At 40.5% G+C, this 24,297-nt stretch overlaps 1 protein-coding gene across 1 annotated transcript; it reads right to left on the bottom strand.

Annotated features, from left to right (window-relative positions):
• Positions 1-522: 522 nt before the first annotated feature.
• Positions 523-23,084, bottom strand: dtna (dystrobrevin, alpha). The gene is made up of 22 exons (XM_073490988.1): positions 23,020-23,084; positions 18,024-18,091; positions 16,946-17,026; positions 16,649-16,862; positions 16,243-16,328; positions 15,576-15,730; positions 15,354-15,459; positions 14,701-14,867; positions 14,345-14,469; positions 12,197-12,280; positions 11,872-11,952; positions 9,572-9,667; positions 7,776-7,857; positions 7,360-7,454; positions 5,470-5,583; positions 5,173-5,269; positions 2,977-3,000; positions 1,293-1,452; positions 1,117-1,206; positions 932-1,025; positions 686-803; positions 523-561 (listed from the first exon to the last, which is right to left on the bottom strand). The coding sequence occupies exons 2-22, from the start codon at positions 18,088-18,090 to the stop codon at positions 544-546; spliced, it is 2,154 nt and encodes a 717-aa protein (XP_073347089.1). The 5' UTR covers position 18,091; positions 23,020-23,084; the 3' UTR covers positions 523-543.
• Positions 23,085-24,297: the final 1,213 nt, after the last annotated feature.

The raw sequence follows: 24,297 nt of genomic DNA on the forward strand, positions 1-24,297 counted from the left end.
CATAGGGAGAGGTAAGCAACATAATTTTTAGACATTTCTGTGTTTTAGCCCTGCAGTTAAATTACATTTATAAGTTTGCTTTCTAGCCTAATCTTATTGTGTAGTAGCTAACATATTCCTGTTTCATTTAATTTGTGTAGGAGCTCAAGTTTATTATCATAATTGACTGAAAGGGTTTTCTTATTCACCTATTTTCCCGAGTATTTCTTCTGGGTTTTAATGCATTACACCATGGGACAGAATGAACAGAGATCGCTTCCAAAGATATCCTCGTTTGGGCTTCCTCATTAAGACACAATGCTAGTCACCAACATTTACATTAAGATTAGCTAATTAGCGCTAAATGCAAAGTGCAGCTGAGCATGAGCACTGTTTGTGTATGTAGTCATAAATGGACTGTATATACACAACTGGTGCTATTACAGTTTGATTTTTGTGAATGTTAACATTTGTATGCTTCATATTAGTGTTAGTATAAGTGTTCATGTAAAAAGTTAAAGACTTACACTTTTGGATACTCACCAGTCACCTGAACTAACACGGTCACTGCTGCAGCGTCACCTGAACCAACACATACAACACATCGCCAAAACACACACAGCAGGTTAGGACAAGTATCAACAAGGATTAATTTAATAATTCAAAACACACAATATGCCTCCTTCTCCTTCCATCCCAGTCTCACCATGCATGTCTTGTCTGGTTCCTGCCTGTGCTTCATTAGCTCCTCTAACTTGAGCTCGTCCTCCAGCTGCTGCTCCAGATCGTTCTCGAAGCTCTCCTCCTCTGCAGCGCTGGAACTCCTTTGACAGAAAACAAGACACAAGATCTGAAATAAACCTGAAAAGCAAATCAATTGTGGGTAGGAAGCAGCCAAAGAAGTTTGACGGGTTAAGCTGCAGTAATCGATAAGCTTTGAAAGAGTATGTACCTTGGTTTATATGTGAATAAGGGGTCTGAAGAGGCCAATAGGTCACCACGTCCAAAGTCTGAATCCACAGTGCTCTCAGTCTCACTTCCACCCTCTGTGGGGAAAAAAAAACATTTTTTTTTCAGCTGCTGTATGTATAAAAACTCAGAAAGCAAAAAAGTAGCTTTTTATTGACTTATTTTTACCTGAATTGAGTTCTTTAACCAGCGATGACATTGTGTTGGTGATGGAGTCAGCAGCAATGAGTAGGTCATTTCTCAAATTTCTCCTTGGACCTTTGAAATAGTTTTAAAATGGGATCAGACACAGCTCCTAACCACACTTTGGACATCATATCCACAAACGAATGCTTCTGTGTTACCCTGAGCGAAGGCCTCCTGAACATCCCCTCCCACGCCCATGAGTGAGTCCTGAGGTGTGTGAGTCGGGGTCGTGCCGGCAGAGTCCGAGTGGATCGGTGTGGGGATCGGCCGGCTGATGGTGTGGCTGGGGGAAGAGCGTGGAGAGCCAGGACCCTGAGTCTGCAACACATACAGATGATTTCAGTGTCAACTAGTCGGTGTTGTTTAAAGTAGTTAATAGTTGAGTAAAAGTACAGATGTCGTGTTAAAATATTACTTTGGTAAAAGTGAAAAGTCACCCATACAAATATTACTTGAATAAAAGTCTTAAAGTATCTGATATTAACTCTACTTGTATCAAAGGTAATTTTCTGGCAATGAATGTACTAAGTACAGTGAAGTCAAGTCAATCAAAAAATACGAGTAAAAGTAAATTATACATATATTTACATGTATGTATATACACTGTATGCTTGTGGTCTGTTTTTCGATTGTTAATAAAAATAAATTAATTTAAAAATGCTACTTCGGCAATCATAAAGCCTGTAATCTGCAATGTAACTAGTACCTGAAGTTATCAAACACATGTAGTGGAGTAAAAAGCAATATTTGCCTCCAAAATGTAGAGTAGAAGTATAAATTAGCAAAAAATGGAAATACTCAAGAAAAGTACTGTAGTTGTACCTCAAAATGGTACTTAACTACAGTAAATGTACTTAGATGCATTCCACCACTGCAACTAGAGACACTGTTGGCATTTTAAAGAGAGAAATACATGCTGTTATGGCACGACTGTGAGAAGAATATAATATAGAAAACCTTTATGAGTAATGCAACAACTAACTTGTCACTTTCAGCGCTCAAATCACAGCAAATAGGTGACTGTTCACCCCAAAATCAAAAACATATTAGACATATCCATCTAGATTCTTTTGATGTAAGTCACCTGTCAACTGCATCACTGTGCAGAGGGAAGCATGCATCATCTACTCATTGACGAAAGGCTAGCAAACATTACAGCTCAGCCGAGGAGGACAGCATTAATGTTTACATCCAAGCTTCTCATCCATGAGGAGATGCACGTTTCCTTCTGCGCGATAATATGGTTTGGCTGGTGTAGCTTGGTAGAGGGAAAATGTGATAAATATGATTTTTTGGATTATGTGCCGTCCAGTTCCATTATATTAGAGAGAAGGCAGACATCTCTATGAGCAACATCTCACACCAAAATAATCCAGATAAATAAATAGCACTACAGGTAAGAGGAAAAATGTGTATTTTGATTTTTTTGGGGTGAACTGTCCGTTTAAAAAAGCAGTTCCAAACAAATGAGGTCAACAGTTTTTTGGGTCAGCAGGGAAGCTCATTTGTCCTAATAGATTCATGAGTAACAAACATTACACACATGCTAGAAATGTACGGTATGTGGGGTCATTAAGCTGCGTTTAGTTAACATGCTGTTAAAACGGTTTTTTTCTCTCGAAAGAGCCGTCCTAATTATTCCCACAGACCAAACCAAACAAGTTCATGCTGTCTGGTGAACACCATGTGTCTCCACATTTCAGATTAAAATGAAGAATTACAGAGCAGTGGAGAGACAAAAGTTTTCACTCAACAACAGCTGAGTATTTATTCCAAACATGCAGTAAATCTGAATCCAAGTGTAGCTTCAGTCTCTTTTTGCTTCACAGTTTTCACACTTACAGCTTGTTTCCGTTCCTCCTCCAGCTGAAAAACAATATTTTATGGCTCATGAAACAACAACCACACTGCATTGAGTACTTCTAAAAAAAATAAAAAATAAAAAAAATACCAATCAGTATTTCCTCCAGGAGGCGACAATCATGTGGCTTCCTCATGCAAGTTTAATGGATTAACATTGATCCTTTCAGGCTAATTAGATTGATATCCTGCCCACTTAAGCCAGTGCGGTAAGCAGTTTAAGCAGGCTTTGAGGAACTCCTGTCCTGTTGGCTGCAGAAAAGATTCTCACGCCAAAGGTTAGCCTTCTTCGACGGGGGGGAAGACACATTGGCTTGTAAAGTGTGATGGAGCATAATCCCAGACTCAATATCCTGTTCTTAACTTGTCTGTCTGGTGTTGTTGTCTGGCAGCTTGAAATACCTTTACATGGCTAGTGAAGGGCATACGTGCACCCGCTTCCAACGAGCTGCGTGCTAACGCTACAGTGACGATTTTGGTTTAAAAAAAGGGTGTAAATAATGTCTTTTCAATCAGTTTGAGCTCTTAGGGCTTCCGAAGACTTGGATTACATCAGGAGAGCTGTATGGAGCCATTTCATGTTTGTTTGTTTTTTACGTTTCAAAACAAGTCCCCATCTACTTCAGTCGTTTCGGAGAATGCTCCAGAAATGTCTTCACCAGACGTGAGTAGATAATGACTGAATTTTCAATTTTGTACGAACTTATCCTTTTGTCACGGTAATGGAGCAAGGTGTCACTCAAAAATCCACTGACAGGTCTTTGAACAGGACTAACAACTTGATAATACTTTTTGTAAAATGCCGTTAAAGGTGTGTTTACATCAATACATGTTATATTTGGTCAGATGAGAAACACACAAAAGCAGATATTTCATCTATAACTCAAAATATATGTGAATATCCTGTAATTTTTAAAGTTAAAGAATTACAAATTAGGCCTCAGCAGTTTTTGACTATTAAAGATGTGCGCCCTCTAATGGATGTGTTGGGTCATTTCTCATATGTTCCCTTCTCTGCAGAGTGCAGTATTCGCTTTACATTAGATGGAGTGATCACCCACAGCTGGGAGAAATTGCAACAAAAGGGGAATTCATCATCCGGCCATATTGCTTACCACCGACACAAAAACCACAAGTTTTCATGTCAGTCTTTACTACACTGATGTGATTTACGTTCACGCGTCCTCGTCAAATCTTCTGGACTCTGTCTTTCACCTGCCTCAAGATTTATTACCAATGACGTTTATAGTACACAATTACTTTATTTTATATGATAAGGTTGGGTGGTCTTCTCTTCGGGAGAGACTGAATACTCACTGGTTTCTTTTAATCTATAAAACCCTTACTGGAAAATTACCATATTACCTTTTGGAACTGCTTCGCCACTCAGATGGGTTTTATCAGACATGCTTTGCTGACTGGCTCTTGCGTCATGTTTCTTCATGAGTTTGGCTTAAATTTGGAAAAGCTGCTTTTAATTTACCTGATTCCTGGAACAAAATACAGCACCTCCTTCAAAAAATCAATGTACTTATACCTTTTGGACATTTAAGATATCTTAAAAGATCTTAAACCTCCCAACTTCGATCAATATTTTAAATATATTAATTCACCAAAACAATTATCTAACCTAATCGCAAAATTGTACGATTTTTTACATAACTGTATTTTCATCTATTAAATTATTTTCACTAATCGAATGGTTTTTAATGCTTTTTTAAAATGATTTTGATAATGGTATTGCCTTTCTCTGTTACTGTTTCTCTTCGTTGTTGCTTTGTTTTTTCACTTTCTTGTTCCTGTAATTGACTCGATGTCATTAGCTGTGTTTACATGGACCCTAATAGTCCAATCAGAATTAAAATGCCTCATGTAACGACCTTAATCAGACGAGACTGATCAGATCCAGCAAACATTGTCAATGGAACCACAGCTACTGTGAATGAGGGTGTCCCTCAATGATCTCTTGAGTATAAACAAAGTTTGAATGAATGAATACAACATACAGCTGCGACAGAACTGATCCTGTCTAAGGAGCAAACTTGAAACAGACGCACAGCCTCACTGTTACCCACAGGAAACAGAATGTGTTCGTTCAGTAATCATGAAGGCAATCCTAACCGTACTCTGTATTCGAGCACTGTGAAGTCAGAGAGATGAAAGGCTCCTCTGTGGTACCTTGAGAAGCATCATTAGCTGCTCCAGCTGCACCATGAGTTCCCTGCGACTCTCCTGCAGAGTAGACATTCTTTGTTCAAGCTCATCTTTGCGTTGCCTAACAGAGGAAACAAGTTGTACAATGTGATGATACCAGAATGTCACGTCAGCGGCAATATGGGTAAAAAAACAGTGTACGAGCATTTGTAGACTCTAACATATGCTGTTCAATTTGTCAAGGAAAAAGGTAAGCAGTTACAACATGTATGCTGAATTGCAGCCAAAGCAAAAACGTCTGTTATAAACACAAGAAGTTACCTGAGAAGTCGTAGCTCGGCCAGCAGAGTGGGGTTCTGCTGACCCCTGTCAGGTGGAGGCTGGGAGGCCTCCTCATGCTGAAGGCGCAGCCGCTGGATTTCCTGCAGGATTTCTCTGTGACAGGCACGAATGTATAAAATTACAAAACCAGGTTATATTGCAGACATTGGTTTGTCTGTAAGATCTTAAGTCAAAAGAGAATATGTGGAAACGGCATATACGTGTATATATAGTGTATGTAAGCACTGTCCAAATCTGACCATGTTTACATCTCAACTTAAACCTGCAATGACTGATTTTTTTTTTGTCCACTTGGGGGCAGCAGAAACAAACTGTGAACATTCATCACCTCTGTTATTTACACGACAAGCAGAAATGGAGCAACATTAGTTTGATAAATGTAAGTCAAATATTCACTCTCTTTCAGCTGTTTGTGGTCTCTACCAACTCCTGAGGGAAATATTTGACTCTTTAGCTGCTAAATCATCATGTCTGCAGGTATCAGACACTGTAAGGCTTTTTAGGACCTTTTAAAGATCATTTTCAACCACATTTTTTTGGACGAATCACTATTTTTTCTTATTCGTGAATTGCAGTTAAGTATAAAGGTATGTAGTATATACATATTTGCTCCTGTGGGGAGTTGTTTGTATGTAGGAACATTATTATCAGAGGGAGTTCAGTTAATCTACATTTTGCCAACAGATAAGTGCAAGTATAAAGCAAGAGGACAGTATTGGGCTCAGTGGTAGGTTTAAAGATTTGTCACATCTGATATATGGACTTTTACGCAGAAAAGCTTGACTCATTGACTCACAAAATGAAATTAAAAGATGGATAAATGAAATTGGATAAAATGTGATGATTTTAAGGCCATATATTCATACTAGAAATACTGCTTCACAGTTGTATGCCTCTGCGCACCAGTGAGGTGAGACCTTTTGGATATAAAATGTCATCATTTCATACGATAAGACATTATTGTAAAATTTTGTCATGATGATCATATGAATGAGTACTGGTTGAGTACTGGCTAAAAATGTGTATTGTGAAGACACAGGGACTTCGATCTTTCACCTTTGACCGCCAAAAACTAATCAGTTCATCGTTCGGGTCCAAGCGGACATTTGTGCCAAATTTGAAGAAATTCCCTGAAGGCATTCTTGAGATATCACATTCACGAGAATGAAACAGATGGACATGGACGGACAACCCGAAAACATTTGAAAAATTTGAATTTAAGACAGTTTTAGATTTTTTTAGGACCTGCAGACACACTGATAAATGCTCTACTCTGGTAACCAGCTAGTCAATAACCTCCATTTGGTGCTGGAAGGGCAAGTATGAAAGCGGTGGGAGTGGACTAAAACTGTAAAGTTACATGCAGAAAACCCCAAAGAATGAGGTGAAAGACACTATGATCCTTCACAACAGGTATTTGTGACGTGTCATCGTAAGAAAAGCACAGGTATCACGAATAACATAAATGATGGAGCCTAAACATTTGTAGAGCTGAAGGTTACTGCAGAGTCTGGTGATTATTCTCTGTCATCATTTCATGTCAGCACTTTGAATTTGCCTTTGTATGAAATAAGCTCTAGAAATAAATTGCCTTTACTTGCCTTGCATGGCATATATCTTATACAGCATATAAAGAGTTAGTTCCCCTTTTTAAAAATGTTAATATTTAGTAAAGAAATATCATACCTTGGCTAATAATGAAAGCTCATAATCTTAACAATGGCAGCTTTCAGTGATATATGTGTTTGTTGTGTCAGACTAGGGCTCCCTTTATTCTCCAGGTGAATTTCTTATTGCGGAGGTGAAAAAAGAAGAGAAGAGACAAACAGAAGAGATCTGAACAGTCTCACTGAGGCAGTCATCCCTAACCTGTTTTTGCTCTCGAGCTCGGCGATGAGCTGCCGCTGCTGTTTGTTGGCATCCAGAGAGCAGGGCAGGTCTGTGGGGACCCTCTGCTGTTGAGCCTGTCGGTGAAACCAAGCAAGAGACAGTCACGTGAGCTGGCTTTACCTCTGGATGATGTCATCCACTACCTTATCTCATATCTCACAGGGAAGGGGGAACAAAACAGTCAAGTCACCAGCCATCCATCGAGACCTGATCAGAGCATAAACAGGCACACGAGTCAGGTTTGAAATGATCACCACCTGTAAATCCCTTCATCATGTTAACAATAAGAAGGCCAGAAATCCCAAAGGTACTTTCTTCTCATCAATGACAGGTCTTTGGCAGGGGACACAGATGGTATTGTGTGCAATAAATATCACATATACACAGTATCTCACCGCAGCATCAGCAGCCAGTCTAGCAGCATAGCGGGCGATGAGACTGTGCTCTTCATCTTGATGGTTACTGCTCTCCAGCAAACTGACCAAGAGGAAAATAGAGATGGAGGTCACAACATGAAACGGTTACTAGAAGCTACAGCAGATTCAGGAAAGAAATGCAAGGGAAAAAAAAAATCCAAGAAAGTTTAGCTATTAAAGAGTCAGATTAGTTCTTTGGCAGGAAAGCTTCATAAGTTTTACAACAGAGGCTCGCGTAATCATGCTAAGCTACTTATGTAAAACCACAAAAGCAGGAATGAAGTTGGGTTATTTTATAAAAGGGGGGGGGGGGTGAAGTAATTGTTCACTTGTATTTAAAGACCAGAGGGGTTATTGTACAGTCTGATGAAAAAATATGTTTATGTACTTGCAAGCACACATACAGTAAAAGCACTCAAATCCACTCAAACAGATGGACATGGAGGGGATCTACAGAGCTGCTAATATAATACAGAGAGACAGAATGATGGATGATATAGCAACCAGCACAAATGACACACACACATACACAAGCATTTTAGTGCACTCACACACACAGTAAAATACAGGCATCCCAATATTCATGGGATGAGGAGAGAATAAGCCATATTCCCAGTTATACAATAAAAACCAGTCAGCGTACACATCAGTTTTGCTTTTCAAAAATTTACACGAGAGTTACTGGACCAAACACACCAAACTCATTTTAGATATTACCTTATAAGGAAGCAGTCAAGTCTCAGGAAAACACTACCTAAAAGTTTTTTTCAAGCATTAGGTACCAATTATTGAACTAATCTGCACTAAGCATTTGGAAAAAAAGAGTTTTAACATGACAAATATGAAACTATTTGCCAATTTCCCCTCGGAGATCAATAAAGTATTTCTGATTTACCTATGTAAGTACCTAGCCTTGACAGCTTCGTACTCCTCGTACTCTGTGCTAAACACATCCAACAAGTTTCTGAGAGAGATTTTCTTGGCTAGTTGTCTGCAGGACAACAAGAGAGAAGAGAGATCGATACAGTGGTTTATGAGCTGTAGTTTCCCCAGTAAACAAACCGACCTCTCGACCTTGGCATTCTTCCCAGTCTTCTGCAGCTCCTCTCGGAGACACTCATCCTCTGGAGCAGCTCTTTGCTCCCAGTGTGTCTCTGGGCTAAGCAGAGTGGACGACACTGCAGCTACAACAGCTGAAGAGGTCAGTGTATTTACCGGGGAAACTACCGTTCACAAACCACTGTATCCATCTCCCTCTCTTCTCTCTTGTTGCTGTCAAGGCTTTCGTTGCACTAAAACGATAGAAACAAACCAATCACAGGCAGAGAAGAGAGGGTCTTCCAAGAAAACTAGTGGGATCCATAATAACCCGCAAGGCTGATTCTAATTTACAGAAACATAACGATTCTCGGTTTCAGGTGATTATACACTAGTGAAAACATAATAATGAGCATTATTAGCCTAAATCCTACACACTGGGCCTTTAAGAACTCAAATATGAAAGATGAGCAAAGAATCACGTCTAATTTATACCTCTGTCTTGGTAGAAATAAACTCTGGCACCATTTTGAGCATAAACCAGGCAGGAACAACTATTGCTGCTGACTAAAACACTAATGCTGAGAAGACTAGACTGTAAAACTGACAGCATGCAGCGTTAGGGCTGTAACACACTCAGAATAAGGTTAGATTAGGGGAAGGATTGCGAGGTGGCAGTTCAGCAGAGCAAATAGTTTCCACCGGTGTTTGGCAAACACAGCACCACACCAACTAACCATGTTTTGGGGTTGTTTTGGAGTAGATTCACATAGAGGCCTATCAGAGCATGTTCGTCAGCAAGTCTATCGGCAACATCGAGGTTGTAGTTCAACCTGGAACAGTGCAGGGTTTCACAAAGCATAAAACATTACATTACACAGGTGACAATAGAGGGACAGGGGGTGAGAGAGGGGAGGAAGCCGAAGGAGAAAAGGAGAGAAAGCAACAAAAGAGAAGAGGAGGAGAGAGGCTGAAAAGCAGCCATTCATGGGTGACTAGAGAGACACAAGGCCATATTATGTTTGGGAGAGACACTGATGAAGGCTAGGAGCACGATTAAGGACATGCCCAGAAAAAAAAAAAAGAAGACTCTAAAAGCTACGTGCACTGTTTACATTCTACAAGCATCAATCACTCAGTGCTCTATTATTAAAACTATTGAAAGTCATTATTTTTGAGTCAAACAATCTACCCTCCAAGACATGTCAAGCATGCAGTCTTTTTGATGTAGCTCCCTTATTTATGGAGGCTAACCACCTGCATCACAAGCCCCTATAGCAACCTACTGCTATGGAGGGTCGATGCAGAAATGTCTCACAAAAGCAACAACAAAGAAACACACCGTCAATCCAATAAGAAAGTAATTTAAAAGGTAAAAGAAATAAGTGAGCCGGTGAACCTGGCATTTTGTTTTTTTAACCAGCTAGTTGACTTGGTTCGCTGGTTACATTCATTAGCTAAGAAACCACCAAGCTAATTTAGCAAAGGAGCTACAAAACCCACCAGCTACTGCATGTTGACCTCATAATGATGGCTACAATGCACGCTAGCCACAAGCTAATGTTTAGCAGAGAAACACAAAAATGGATTTGCTAAACCGTATTCGCTTGTTGTTAACACGTTAACAACAACATTACAAGGTCAGTAGCTTATGCAGTTTTAGCTTGTAGTAGTTAAATGTTCAAAATAACTAGAATAAAAAAGAAATTCGGTGCATCATTTGTTGAAATGGCAGTCCTCGCTACGCTAACGTAGCAACTGTGGACTGATGGGTGAATTAGCAGAAATAATACAACACAAGAGCAGAAAAGATTGAGCTGGTTGTGAGCAACTTAAGCTAATGGATAGCTAGTAGCTTGCGTCTTTATAGGCATATTGTTACAGTAGGATAGTCATCATCTCTTAGGCGTACATTGCCTTTCTCCTCAATGTTGACAAAAAGCTCTTGCACAGGAGGCACTAGATTTGGTATTATAGTACAGGTATTTGGTGCTGGGCGGATAATAGTTTATCAGAGGTTTTTGCTGCGTGAGAAAAGTAATAGAACAATCAAGTCATGGGCCATAAAACCGAAACAATTAGCTGAGCTGAGGGGACCTACCAATAATAATCTGCTTCTATGAGCAACCCCCTTTCACATTACACACAGTCATTAAATCCATTGTCAATATAAAAATATTGGTAAGTGCAGCTTGCATTACAACCCGGGGGTATGACATTTGAAAGAGGTGGCCATTTACCAGGAAGTTTATTGTGTTGCATCATGAGAAATGTTGGGTAGCTTGAGTAACATAAAAGACTAAGGATAAGGATATATGTCTTTATGAAAGTGCAATACCAACCCATCTCTACAGCGATTGCCTTTAAGTGTATATTCCAGCTGGTTGGGAACAAAATCAGGGCAAAAGTCATTCAGTCTACCTCTGATATGAACATCAAGAACAACCTAAAGAAGGCCGCTCACTCGTCACATCTGTATGTTTTTCTATAAGCCCGACCTATGAAAGGGAGTAGTGTTCCCTAAAGAAGCACCTTCTTCTGCAAGTGCAGGTGCGTAGGAGCTCAGCAGCCTTTTACTAAAGAAATCAGGATCAAACTGTATGGCAAATACGTATAGCGAATAAAAAAAAAGTTAATCCCATTTCATCTGAACTTGTTCACATAAATCATAAACAATGAGCCTGGGAATGTCTACAATTTAACTGCTACAGCTTCAACAAAGAGGTGATTGAGAGTATCATTCAAAGCTGCTCACATTAGAAACAGTATTTCCCATTTCTATGTGAATGAAAAAGATTGTAATAGACACCCTCGAAAATAATTGCCAATGATCTTTATGATGCATGCTTCATGTAGCGTCTCGGAAATAGCCCCTCGAGTACAACAATGTAAACCCCTCCATAAGAAAACTGGTTCTCTAATAGTTTCCTTAGGACGATAAGCACACCGGTTTATGCCCCATGATTATTATCTATATTAGATCACACATGCATTTGAGCTACAAAGGCATTCTCATACGCACACCTGTGTCACTTACCCTCTCCCTTTCAACAGATGTGGAGCAGGCCCAGTCAAGGGCTTTCTTTGCTCAACATCATTACTCTTGCTGTAAGGCAAGCTATTTACATTCAGCAGAAGAAACCACAAAGAAAAGAAGAAGCACGGTGACACACAAATGTTCACGCACACACACACACACACCCACACACACATACACACCACAGTTTGGGAAATAAAGGAGAAGAAAATAAAGACAGTGTGGGTCACAGTGTCTACAGGGCAAGGGGCCTTTAGGGAGCATGGCAAACTGAAAGGATCTGCAGTAAAATCCAGGACATCCATTGTTCAGCTGTTGCACTCACTTTTTGGTGGAGTAAGGGTTCCCTGATGTCGGCATGGAGTGGGAGAGTGAGTAGTCATTGGTGATGTTCACTGGTCTTGGTGGCCTGGATGGGAAACAAATGTTGGTTTTTAATCTGTTTCTTTATGCTACAGAGACGGCAAATATTCTTTTCTTCTTTGTTCATCTTTCATTCTTTCAATCTTGCGGCTTTCCTCCAAATTTATAATCTCTGAATTTCGGTAATTACTGTAGATGAACTGATGTAGGATGTTGCAACAAAGTCAGATATAATTAGTCGCGTAGGGTGTGGTACACAATGAAAACATGCAATGAGGGGGAGGGAATGATCGACAAACACAGCAAGTGTTTCAAAAGAAATGAACAATAGTGACTGTCAGTAACTAGGGTGGATAGGACTTGACAACACTGTATATGATTAGGACAGTACAAAGGATTCAAACCTACATTAACAAAAGTGTACAAAGACACATTTTGAGATGTGTTAAATAATCAAAGTTAAACTCACCATGTATCTCTTGAGGAATATACAGAACAAGAAAAGGAATGAAAATAATTTATTACAATCAGCCCAGCAAAGACTACACTAAATGTAATTTTAAGAAAAAAAAAAACAAGCTATCATCTTATAACAGATTTTGGTATCAGCATACTTATTGTTTCAGCCAATAAGTAACAAACAATTGAGGTAGTCTGACAAACATTGAGTGTAGTTTATTGCAGACAGTTCACATTTGGAGTATAGTTGCATGATATGTGTGTATTTACATTTCAATAGCCAGACCTTAGTTTGAGAAAAAAGCTTTGTTACTATTGTGGCGATGTTACAATTGTACCAGTTTTACCATGAAACCACTGTTCTGAGTCTTAACGACTACTTTCTGTATGAAGCTTAGCAAACTACATGTGGATTACGGGTACCTGCAAATGTGGATTCTGATATAAAGTCATTATATTTCTACAGTTTCTTACAATTATGTTTTGTAATTTTTGAACTTTACTTCCATTTACCATCATCCGGACTTTAAGATGTATCAACATCTTGTAAGTATCAACAATATCTGTGGTTTACAGAAAGGTACATTTCTTTTGGTTATCTATTCACATATTGTCCATTACTGCAGCACCTCTATCCACCCTCTGTCTGAACGCTCCATTTTAGCACCTGTCTCTTTAAGGCAACCCTCCCAAAAAGCCTAGTTTGCGCTGACTGGTCAGTTCTCACAAGTCTGAGCAGACGTTGCTCACTGTGTTTCTGCATCAGCTCTGCCAGTGTTTTCGTAAAACACGGCCATGCTGGGTTGAGGCTTAGGACACTGACTGTATAACTGTGACATCACAAACTTACAGGAATTCTGAATATGTGTGCATTTTTTTGTGGATGGAGCGTTTTGATACTTTAACAGTATTTATGTATGAAATAGTTAGACCAGATTCATTATCAAATATCTCACTTTCTACAATATGGGACCTTTAATTCTAAATCTTTTAATGGATCCTTATCAACAATTGTTTGTTTATGCAAAAAAAACTACATCGACTGATACATATCATCAGATGTTTTAATCCTTAAATACTAATATCGTCATGGACTTCAAAAATCCAGTATTGTTCAGTCTCCACAATCAACATTCAGTTGTAGGCTGACAAAACTGGCTGCCTTAATTGGAATAATTTGCTTTATTAAGGGTTATAAAACACTTAAAGGGAAGAATTTCAATTTTTACCTTTGATTTGAAGGTAAAAGAACAAACTATATTTTGCACCTGAAGCAGCCTTGTGTTCCTATATCTGATTTAGCCTTAATAAGGAGCCTCAGCTTGCTACAAAGTCTGTGGTTTTGTTTCATTATTCATAAAACAACACAACCATCAGTCAAGTCGAGGAAAAGGTAGCTGCAGTGTTGCAGATTACAATCATTCCCAAGGCTATAATTAAGCCTCATTGATCAGTTGACCCAGGAGATTGACTGGAATCACTTCAGACTTCGAGGCAGCAACAAGATAATTATCAGCTGAGGGATGGAGTCAAACATTTTAAAACGTGGAGCAGGAGGCTCTGAAATAAACACAGCTCTCTGACTGCAGGACTACAGAACTGGATTGTTTCAGTGTTATAAAGGAAAAAAAAAGCAAGAAGATGAACTTACACAATATGAGCTAGGTTGAGAGGTTTCTCTGGCATTTCAGGAAACATGGGGTGAAGAGGCTCTCTGCTCGATGCACAGCTCAGTGACTTACTGAGGGCATGGGATAACTTCTTAGCAGGGGATTTCTGCAGAGAAACAAAGGAGCGAGGGGCCAATTCTGAGGACGTGTGGACACTCATTTCTTTTCATCATTGTAGCAACACCACCACCTGCATCGAGCATTCAGCATCCTCACATTGTGGTGAAGCGGAGCAAAAAATAGCCGCTACGACTGGTCTAGTGCAGACACACCTCCCTCAGCCCGCCCCTCTCCTCCTCCTCCTCCTCCTCCTCCTCCTCCCCTCTCCTCTCCTTACCCATGACGTATACTCCTTCATTTGGTGCTGGTTGCTATGGGAACCGCTGGCATGCCCCCTCCAGAAGCAGTCCTGACAGAGCTGGTAATTATGACATTGCTGGCAGCGGTAGCGGAAGCCCATCATACTCTCAGTATGGCAGTAGGAGCACTCGACCGGGTGAAAGACTGCAGGCAGGAGAGGAGAAGGGGTCAGACACACACAGGCACGCAGATGGACAAACACATGCACACAGACAGATGTGATAGTAAAACCAGATATTTTGCACATAACAACTAGCAGAGGATTAATTTCCAATTAATTTAAGGACAGATGTGCGATCGAGTCCGCTCTGACAACGACATTCATCTCATTTCAACCGCGCAAAGCAGCACCACTCCAGCGTGCTGTGGATGTGTTTCTCCTGCTCACTTGGAGGTGACTTGTGATGATGACTGCATCACAAATACGCACAAGCACACACACTCATACGCAGGGTGTAAGGTCCCCATGGGTCATCATCACTGGAGGTGTGTGTGTGTGTGTTTCCTTGTATATGTCTGCTTGGCTGCTTGTGCGCATGGTGAGTCAAGATTATGATGCAAGGCTGAACTTTACATCCTCCCGGCCCCTGCTAGCTCTCCCGTTTCTAAATATTCCTTGTGGTGTCTTACCGTTCTCCACGTTGGCGAGCCGATGCATGAGCGGTAACCACACCAGACACTGAGGGGGCGGGTCTGACATCAACGTATCCAGGAATGTATTGAGGGAGACCTTTTTCTGCGGAGGAGAGGTGAGATTCAACAGGAAACAATCCTCCACAGCGTCGACGCAAAAATTCATTCATCCATTCATAGATTCACTATTATCACACTCGGTGGTTAATGAGCCCTCACCTGCTGCGCAAAGCACGTTCTGGAAGCTTGCTCAGTATAACCAAAAGAAGGTCCCTCAAAAACCGCCATAGGTAATTTGAGCACCTCCCTCAGAAATTGGTCAAACTGCGGGTACGCCATTATTCCAGCAGAATCTGATATCTGTGAAAAAATATCTGGGAACAACGCGAGCAGACATTACACAAATGAATCAAACTAATTGTCAGTTGCCACCACAGTCAGCTAATTACAGTTTTACACAATACAATTATCCCACTTATTTGTGAAAACAAATCAAAGTGAAGCAGTTATTCAAATCAATTGTTATAATACATCAGCAAACCAGCACTCCCCCCCCCCATTTCACGAGCCTTTGCAACTGCTCCCACGGATTTTGTACATTATGTAATAAACTCTATCCTTCAGATAATGAATAATGACTTCTTCCAGCCATGAAGAGCTGGGCCAGTACTGCTTCTGCTTTTAGGAACAATAGACTAAGAACAGACAGAGATATAGATAATACAGACACTACTAAGCTTGTATTATAATTTCCGAAGCAGCACTCAGACTCGAAACTGCGTGAACTTTACAGAGACAATTAGCTGATTTATTACAGGTAAAATGGGTGTTTTTCATTTCATTTTTCACAATTAAAAGTAAAATAAGGATTTGTTGTGTTGCTTACATCTTAATTTATCCAGAATTTTCCCTCCACACATGGTTGCCAGGGCCATCTTCGCAACAAAGACAGATATCTTGCCATGGCCCTCCCTAAAAGGAGCATATAAATGTTACATTACGGTCATAGATTCTTTTAAAAGGAGCTGTCAAGGCCAAAAGAAAAGCACGACCTTTAAAGGCAAACTTGAATCACAGTGATCATCGTCTTAAAAAATGTTTAGCTTGGCTTTTAGTACTTCTCGCACTCTTCACGAACATGTTGTGACACGACGAAGGTAAATAGTCTGTATTTTCACTCCATTTTGGCAGACACTTCCGAGTCACATTTCACACCACATTAGCTCACGTCAGAACCCCAAGACGTGAAAGCGCCCAAGCGGCCGCCGCCTGTCATGTGACGTGTTACTCACGGGTCATAGGCTGCCAGCAGGAAGTTGAGCAGCAGGCTGATGGAGTGCTCCACGATGATCTGGTGGGTGGTGGGCATGCGCTTGTTCAGCTGGTAAAAAATGGTGGACAGCACCACTTCTAGACGAGCCACAGAGAGGTCAGCGTTGAGGTCCATGGTGTTGATGCCGTTCTCTCGGAAAGCCTCGATGACATTCCAAATGTCAACCAGATGCACTGGAGAGCAAAGAGGAAGACTGAATATAAACAACTGCTATGAGCGTAGTGATGTAGTTAAATGTACACTGCATCATACTCACGATTGCATTTCTTCTGCACAAATCTGAGTTTGCAGGCTGTTCTGTATGTCGATAATCGTATGGAATCCAACTCTTGAGCCCCTGAGGAAGAGTTACTCATAATCAAATCACACTGGAAATGTCACTGCTAGTTCACAGATAATGTGGAAGTCTGGAGGGTGAAGTGTACAACATTAGAATAATAAATGACACTATGAAATAAGACATCATATGAACACTATAACTCAGGTCAACATTATGAATTCTTTTTAATACAATTTATTGTCGGTAAATTCAATATATGTCCCTTTGTTGGTTTGTCAGCAGGATTACACAAAAACTGACAAACGGATTTCCACCAAACTTAGATGAAGGATGCCCAGAATACACCACATTAACTTTTGGTGCGGATCCGGATAAAGAGACATTTTGTCTCACTTTCTATAATATTGTCTCACAAATTTCTCAGGGACTAATAATGCATGGATCTCGATGAAAAATATCTGACGTATTTAGGTGGCTGGTATCTATGAGTGCGCACAATTTCATGCAGATAAAGGGGACTGTTGACCTAAATCATTATTTCACCTAGTATAAGCACAAGAAATGATTAAAACCCGCTTTAAATTGGTATGTTGTATGGAACTTTGACACAGGTTAAGCCTTGGCATTGTGACATAAAATAGTCACTCGGAAACATGGTGATGTGCAATAAAAACAGACTATATACAAAGGATATTTTAAAAGAAAAATGAACTACACTGAAGAAGAATTACGATGAAAAGCACTAAATCTTAAAAAGAATTGTACTATCTAAAAAATTCAAGGTTATATTATGTTGTGTGCAATTATTATCAAGATTTCTTGCTATACTTTGCATCTCCATAGATGTGTGCCTCCATATGGTGTAAAAAAAAAAATGAGGTCACACTGGTGTCTCTCAGTGTTTGTAATCAGTCTGGGTGACACTAGCGGGTACACTTGATCTTCATGATATTTGATTTACATGAAAGTTGCAGAGAAGAATTTGCCATTTTTATGGTCAGTGAGTAGAACAGTCTGACATAGATCACGCTGGGCTGAGGCTACGAGCACTTACTCATCTCGACGAACAGTTGCCTTCTATCTGCCATGTTGTCACCGCTCTGCCCGTAGTCTTCAATCATTCTGATCAAGAGGAGAGAAAGCAATGTCAGAGGCTGCGTATCCCTGCTTTTAACAGACACAGTTCAGATTAAGGTGTTGTTTAATCACCGTGCTCTTCCGATTCCTTCCTATTCCTATTGAAGTGAGTTTTTAGAAGCATTTATTAAACTACTGTGCATAAAGAGTCTTTAAAACACACACCACTTGTGTAATAATTACATTACATTACAATAACATGTGTTAATTTCACTTTAAATAATCTTGACCATTACAGAATATAATGTTCAGTTTATAATTACAGTACATGATGTTCTAGAGGCAATTACTGATGCCAGATTTCCAACCACACAAAGTTTCCAGGTTCACTGTGTGGCGATTGACTGGGCACTGATCCTCCTTAGCTGTATGCATTTTACAATACCAGCGGCAGATTTATCCCTCAAGATTTATTGTAATTTTTTAAATAATGGGTTCATGATTTCAGAAAGAAGCAGACAAAATCAGCTCCCCATGTCTAATTTTTTTGGCTGATGTGACAGCTGGCAGATTTTTATCAGTTGTAGCTAATTAATTAAGCTAACGTGCGCTCCATGAGTTATTTGAAAACTCTGACTGACTTTTTAAAGTCTCAAGCTAACTATTCTGAGACTGACAGCCCTATAAAAGAGGGTCTTAAAGGTGCAATATGTGAGAATTGGCAAAACAAAAAGGGGACAGCATATCACCAGGATAAACGCTAACTGGTATCAACTGTAGCTGCGGTTAGCTCAGTTAGCCGTGCAGCTAGCGGTCCAGACTGGAAGTTCAAAGTGCTGAGGGAGTGTTGGTTTGGTTTAAACCGTTAGGGAAGGAGCTTTGGACTGCCAGGAGGAAGTTTCCAGACAGGTGCCCGATCATAACATCAAAACTGATATTTCTTCACAGTCTGTCGATCATTTTAGTTGATTTTTCAATGTTTGAAACTATAAATTCTTACATATTGCACCTTAAAATATCTACTTGATGGTGACAAACATTATATTGTGCTAAGAGACTGAAGCTAACACTGCATGATCCAGGCAAAAAGTAAGCATCCTCAGCCTGAAGTTGCTGGAGTGTGAGCCTACCTAAAGAGCGGGACAGAGCCGCTAACATTAGCTTGAACTCTGATAGCATTCAGGAGCAGCATCAACACAGCTAAGACATGCTATAAACTAGATGTTCTAGTTGTGAATGCCGCTTTTTTTAATGTTACTTATAATTGAACAAATGAATGGAGCTAGCTAATGATATGCTCTGGCTTTGGAAGTATGACTGATACAACTTTATGTAGGCTAGATCGCGGGGAAATGCTAACGATTGCAGTTCAACACAGAGCAGATAAACACACTAATTAATGCATTCACTTCTGCTGTTGGGATTTTGTGGTTTTGGAAAGGCTAAATTTAGGACCCCACCCTTCAAACTAAAAGATAAAATGTTCTTATTACAGCCCTGTGCACACCACGTCAACATGTGGAGGAATCCAGAGCTTGACAGGCCAGCTGTGCCGAGTTATGGTTGCAAAGCTGTGATCAGACAATCGCTGTTTGGGAGAGGGGGTCTAGCGAACAGTCAATAAATGAAGCACAGTGTAGACAGAAATTATAGGGGGCCTAAGGGCAACACAGGAATTAGTATCCGTCTTATAGAGGGGCCTTCAGTTCAAATTTATCTTGAAATGGTAAGACCTTTATTATTTCACGTCATATTGAGCTTGTCGTGTGCATTTCCCTCAATCAATGTGTGCTTGATTAACTTACCAAAACCTAATTATTAAATACTCATATTGGTGGTGGAGGGGGGGGGGGGCCACAGCTCATTTTACCCCCGGGGCCCCATAGCAGGTTCCTCCGGCCCTGGTAAATACACACTGACCTCACTTTTCCAGTTCTTTTTAATACATTTGCAAATTGAATGTAGCACACTACAGTACTTATCAGAAATGTGAGGGGGGGCGCAGAAAAACTTAAGTAAGACAAGGACAAGACTTTCAAAGGGGCAGAGCAGCAGAGAGAATGCTCACACCATGCCTCACTGCACTCTGTCCGAGGCAATCTAATACACCTAGTCATGTGGTTTGTTGCCATGGCAGCAAAGATCCCAGCCGCTCCGTTCGTAAAAACATAGTGCTAGTCACCCCCCAACACACACACACACACACACACACACACACACACACACACACACTACACCTCCCACTGCAGACGAGCAAAGTTTGTCGAGAAAAACTTTTTCTCACGAGTTAATATCTTTTGTGATATATCGCTGGATGGGATGATAGCTGAGAGCACGGTGGCACTTCTTGGGCGAGTGGTTCAAAAACACTTTTTCTGCAAGAGACGGTCATTCAGGCATGGTATTTCAAATTACTTTGACAGTAATTGGGAGACCCAAATGTTACGCTGCCGAGACCCACGGCGTGGAAATTAGAATTCACCTAGTGTTTAAAAGCAAACAATGGCATACGTTTCCCTCTTTTTGCTCTCCTTCCTGTTGCTCTGATTTCCAGTCGGCACAGGCTGGTCGATTATGGAGCTCTAGGAATCTTTGAAATCCAGTTTAAGAGGGATTTTAGATTAAGCTAATAAATTAACCTGGAATTACAGAATCAATTGTGGAGTATTTGAGAAAATTACCTCACAGCAGAGCAGTATGAGCAATAGAAAAAAAAAAACTGCTTATATATTATCATGACTAGACAGAACATTCAGTCATCTTCACAGGTTTTAAAGGGGCACTATGCAGTTTTGGAGAAGAAATTCAAACTCTGAAATTCAATATTTACAGTATTAATGAGGTAATAATATAAGCATAGAAATATTTAACATTTCCAAAATTTAATAAAACAAGCTGTTCATTGTCCCCAGAACACTTTCTGAAGGTGGCAGGGTCCGCCAAATATAAACAAAGTAAAACATTATGAAACTGTGTTGTCCTTTAAGGTCAGTTTATTTGTTTCTGTTATATGAAAACTAAGAGTTTGTTTATATAGTTTGTTTAGGCATTCTCTTCTGATTATAATTTCCTCCCCAATCGACATAATGCACCTTTATAAATGAGAAGCCTGTAAAAACAAATATAATAAATGAGTATTTCACCAGTTATAAGGCGATGATGAATGCACCAGCAGTACACAGCAGGTATAGATGTATATACAGCAGTGTCAGGCAGCCAGTAGTCCCAATGTCCTCTTCATAGTAATGGATATGCAAGCCCATTCATCACTTACAGAGTGCATAAATGTAGAAGTGTACAAATATACACCATTTTATAGATTAACATTGATATCCTTTCCACATTGCAAGTAAACACATCCTGAGTCCCAGCGACGTGACCTTCTGCGGTCTGTTTTCAGCCTCAGAAATAACTGAGATTGATACAATCTATTGCGAGAGCTGATATTAAACCAGCACAGCCAAATACAGGCTGTAGGACGGTGAAGGCAACAAGATGATCAACATACCTCTCATAAAGCACCATGGTCGTACTCCTTACACTCGCCTGAGATGAGTGATTACAAGGCCAAGTTCAAGAAACACAAACTCCTCTCTAACACGGAAACATTACAACAAAAGCAGCCCAAATGTACGGGGCACACTGCACATATCTGAAATTAGAAACTGTCAGCTAGGATACAGCGTGTGCTGCCTCTATCTTTAACTACAAATGAGAAGGCTTCACATTCTTGTCCAGCTTTACTGGCTCTCTAGTTGCAGACCCCAAACCTCATTCCTGGCATGTGCCCAGCAAACATCACTCTTCCTCTGTGGCACTGTCACATGAGAAAATAACTGCTCTTAAAAGAGAAAATCATCGTATGCCATTAACATTACAGAGAGACTGGTGGGGCTAGGCACTGCCAAAAGCAAAATAAGGGTCTCGCGGTAATGACTCACTCTGTCTTTGAATGCTGCACGGGCTTCTGTTGGCCGAGCGTTCAAGTGCATGTCAGGCCAGCAACAAAAAGAGAAAAGCCTTATTAGTCAGTTATTTACATTATTAGGCTATTTCTGTAGCAGCTCCATAAAACAGAGCGGACTGTGCTGTTAATTCATGTCCTGCTTGATGTACTTGGAACAGATTATCATGCAACATTTCCAAACACAAGCACTAACTTGAAGTTGGAGAGCAATCTGTGTTTGGCCGGCTCAGTACAGTACATCGCAGCTGTTACCACTGATTGGCCAGAGTTATTTTTACATCACGGACTATAAACTACACTGGCATCCAAGTCCCATCCCCTGACGGATAAAAATTGCTGCGGCGTTGACTTAAGGTTAATCAGCAGGAGCTCGGCGTAGCCAGAGATGTTGTGCTTAAACAGTTTTCCCTTCCTGTCTGGTACCAGCCGGTGATGTCTGCTCCCTGGTCCCTGTGCTGATGATCACCATGGTTTCAGCTACAAAAAGGCCAAAACTTTGGGGACCCTGAGAGTGCAGCTACAAATGTACGGCTTTGCTGGTGCTGGTGCTGTTCTGGAGTTCTTTGCTCACAATAGTACAGTGTGTTTGCCTGTGTAAATGTGTGATGTCATAGCCAACACAGATTTTGCATTTCAATCACAAGCTTGAATTGAGTTCAGGATATGAAGAAAAACAAAAATTCCACCGCAGGAATACTGTACAAGGCAGGTAAAAGGGGCAGCAAGAAAAGGCAACAGGCTCCTTATGGTAAACACTCAGCTCAGGCATCACCTGTCACACCAGAGACACCTGTGTGTCCGAGAGACAAAAGGTCTGATTGTTACACAAATGTCTCCCTGCACATGCGACTGCATTTCTGATGTTTCTCTCCTCGCACATCCTCGTTTTTGTTTTTTTTTTGTTTGTCTATCGCTGCAAAGTTGATCGACAAACTCATCTCACCCAGAGTGACAAAGTAGGTTAAGGTCGCTCCTCCAGCAGCTGCAGCACTTGCACGAGACTTACCAGTGTTTATTTCGAGGCATGTCATGCAACATCACTGTTTTCCATCCAGGAAGCCGACAGCCGGTCGTGTCCCGCGGTGCGATCAGGGTTTCTTTGGTGTAGGCTGCTGCATCACTGCACGAAGCGGCCGTCGTTGGTGCCGCCGCCGCCGCCGCCGCCGCTCTCCCGCAAAGCTCGTGTAGTGGAAATTTTTCGGGCAGCGTACTGGCTGAGCCGAGCCGAGCCGAGCCGAGCAGAGCTCACAAGGCAGCGTTCGCCTCCCGTATGTGGCCTTTGCGATGACGTAATGCGGAATCTCTTCACTTGCGTCAGTGTGCTTCGGCTGCAAAATGTTAAAGTTTTGATACGAGAGGAGGGAAACAAAGGAGAGAGAGAGAAACAGCAGGTTTACTCGCATATGTTCACAGAGGAGGTCACGCAAAGATGCGTTCACTTGCTGTTGTTGCAGCTTTGGGAAGATGACGTCATGGAATAAATTATTTCAGTAAATCTTTTGTGAATGAAAAAAAATAATTCACTTTCCGACAGATCTTTGTTTGACTGCTGTTCTTTTCTTTATATTTATTTCTTTATATTTTTTAAATGATGGAGATGTTATAAAACTGTTACAAAGCAGACAATTTGGTTTGAAAAACATTGAATGCATCTCTACAGTGGATAGTTTATATTAGGGTTAGACTGATTATCGTCCCTAGTCGATATTCAGTATTTTACTGATTATCAGTATCAGTGATTTTTTTTTTTTAATGTCTGATTACCAATAAAATAAACTAATTTAAATATGTGCTACTTTGGCTCTGATGCAACATCCTCTCACACAATGTTACATCACAAATAATAGCCTATAAACACTAAAATAATGTGAATCTGCAAGGTAACAAGGCCTAACTAAATGTATCAAATAAATGTAGTGGAGAGGAAGTGTAAAGCAGTACCTGAAAATTGTACTTAAGATCAGTACTTATACGTTATTTATTATACTTTATTCCATCAGTGGTTGTTCAGTATCAGTATTGGCCCTGAAAAAGCCATATCGGTCGACACCTAGTTTGTATTAGGGATGCACAATATATATCCGACTGATAAATTATTGGCCCAATACCAAGAAATTTATATTATTGGTTATATCAGTATTTGTGAAATTCTAGTTGATAAATAGAGCCAACGATATGAAGCCAAAATCGCAAGAAGAGGAACAAGGAGGAGAAGGAAGAGCGCAGCTTGTTGTGTTCATGACGTCAAACTGCTACGCCTGGGTAGAGCCATGCAGTGTAGCCT

This window comes from Pagrus major, chromosome 21 (assembly GCF_040436345.1).
Source record: "Pagrus major chromosome 21, Pma_NU_1.0".
NCBI classification, from domain to species: domain Eukaryota; kingdom Metazoa; phylum Chordata; class Actinopteri; order Spariformes; family Sparidae; genus Pagrus; species Pagrus major.

Bases quoted from the DNA above. Each gene is read 5' to 3' on its own strand.
- dtna (XM_073490988.1), bottom strand. From the start codon at position 18,090: ATGATTGAAGACTACGGGCAGAGCGGTGACAACATGGCAGATAGAAGG. The intron at 5,270-5,469 runs GTAACTTCTTGT...TTCCTCTGTTAG, and splicing joins GCCGAGCTACGACTTCTCAG to GCAACGCAAAGATGAGCTTG. The intron at 3,001-5,172 runs GTACCACAGAGG...ATTGTTTTTCAG, and splicing joins AGCTAATGATGCTTCTCAAG to CTGGAGGAGGAACGGAAACA.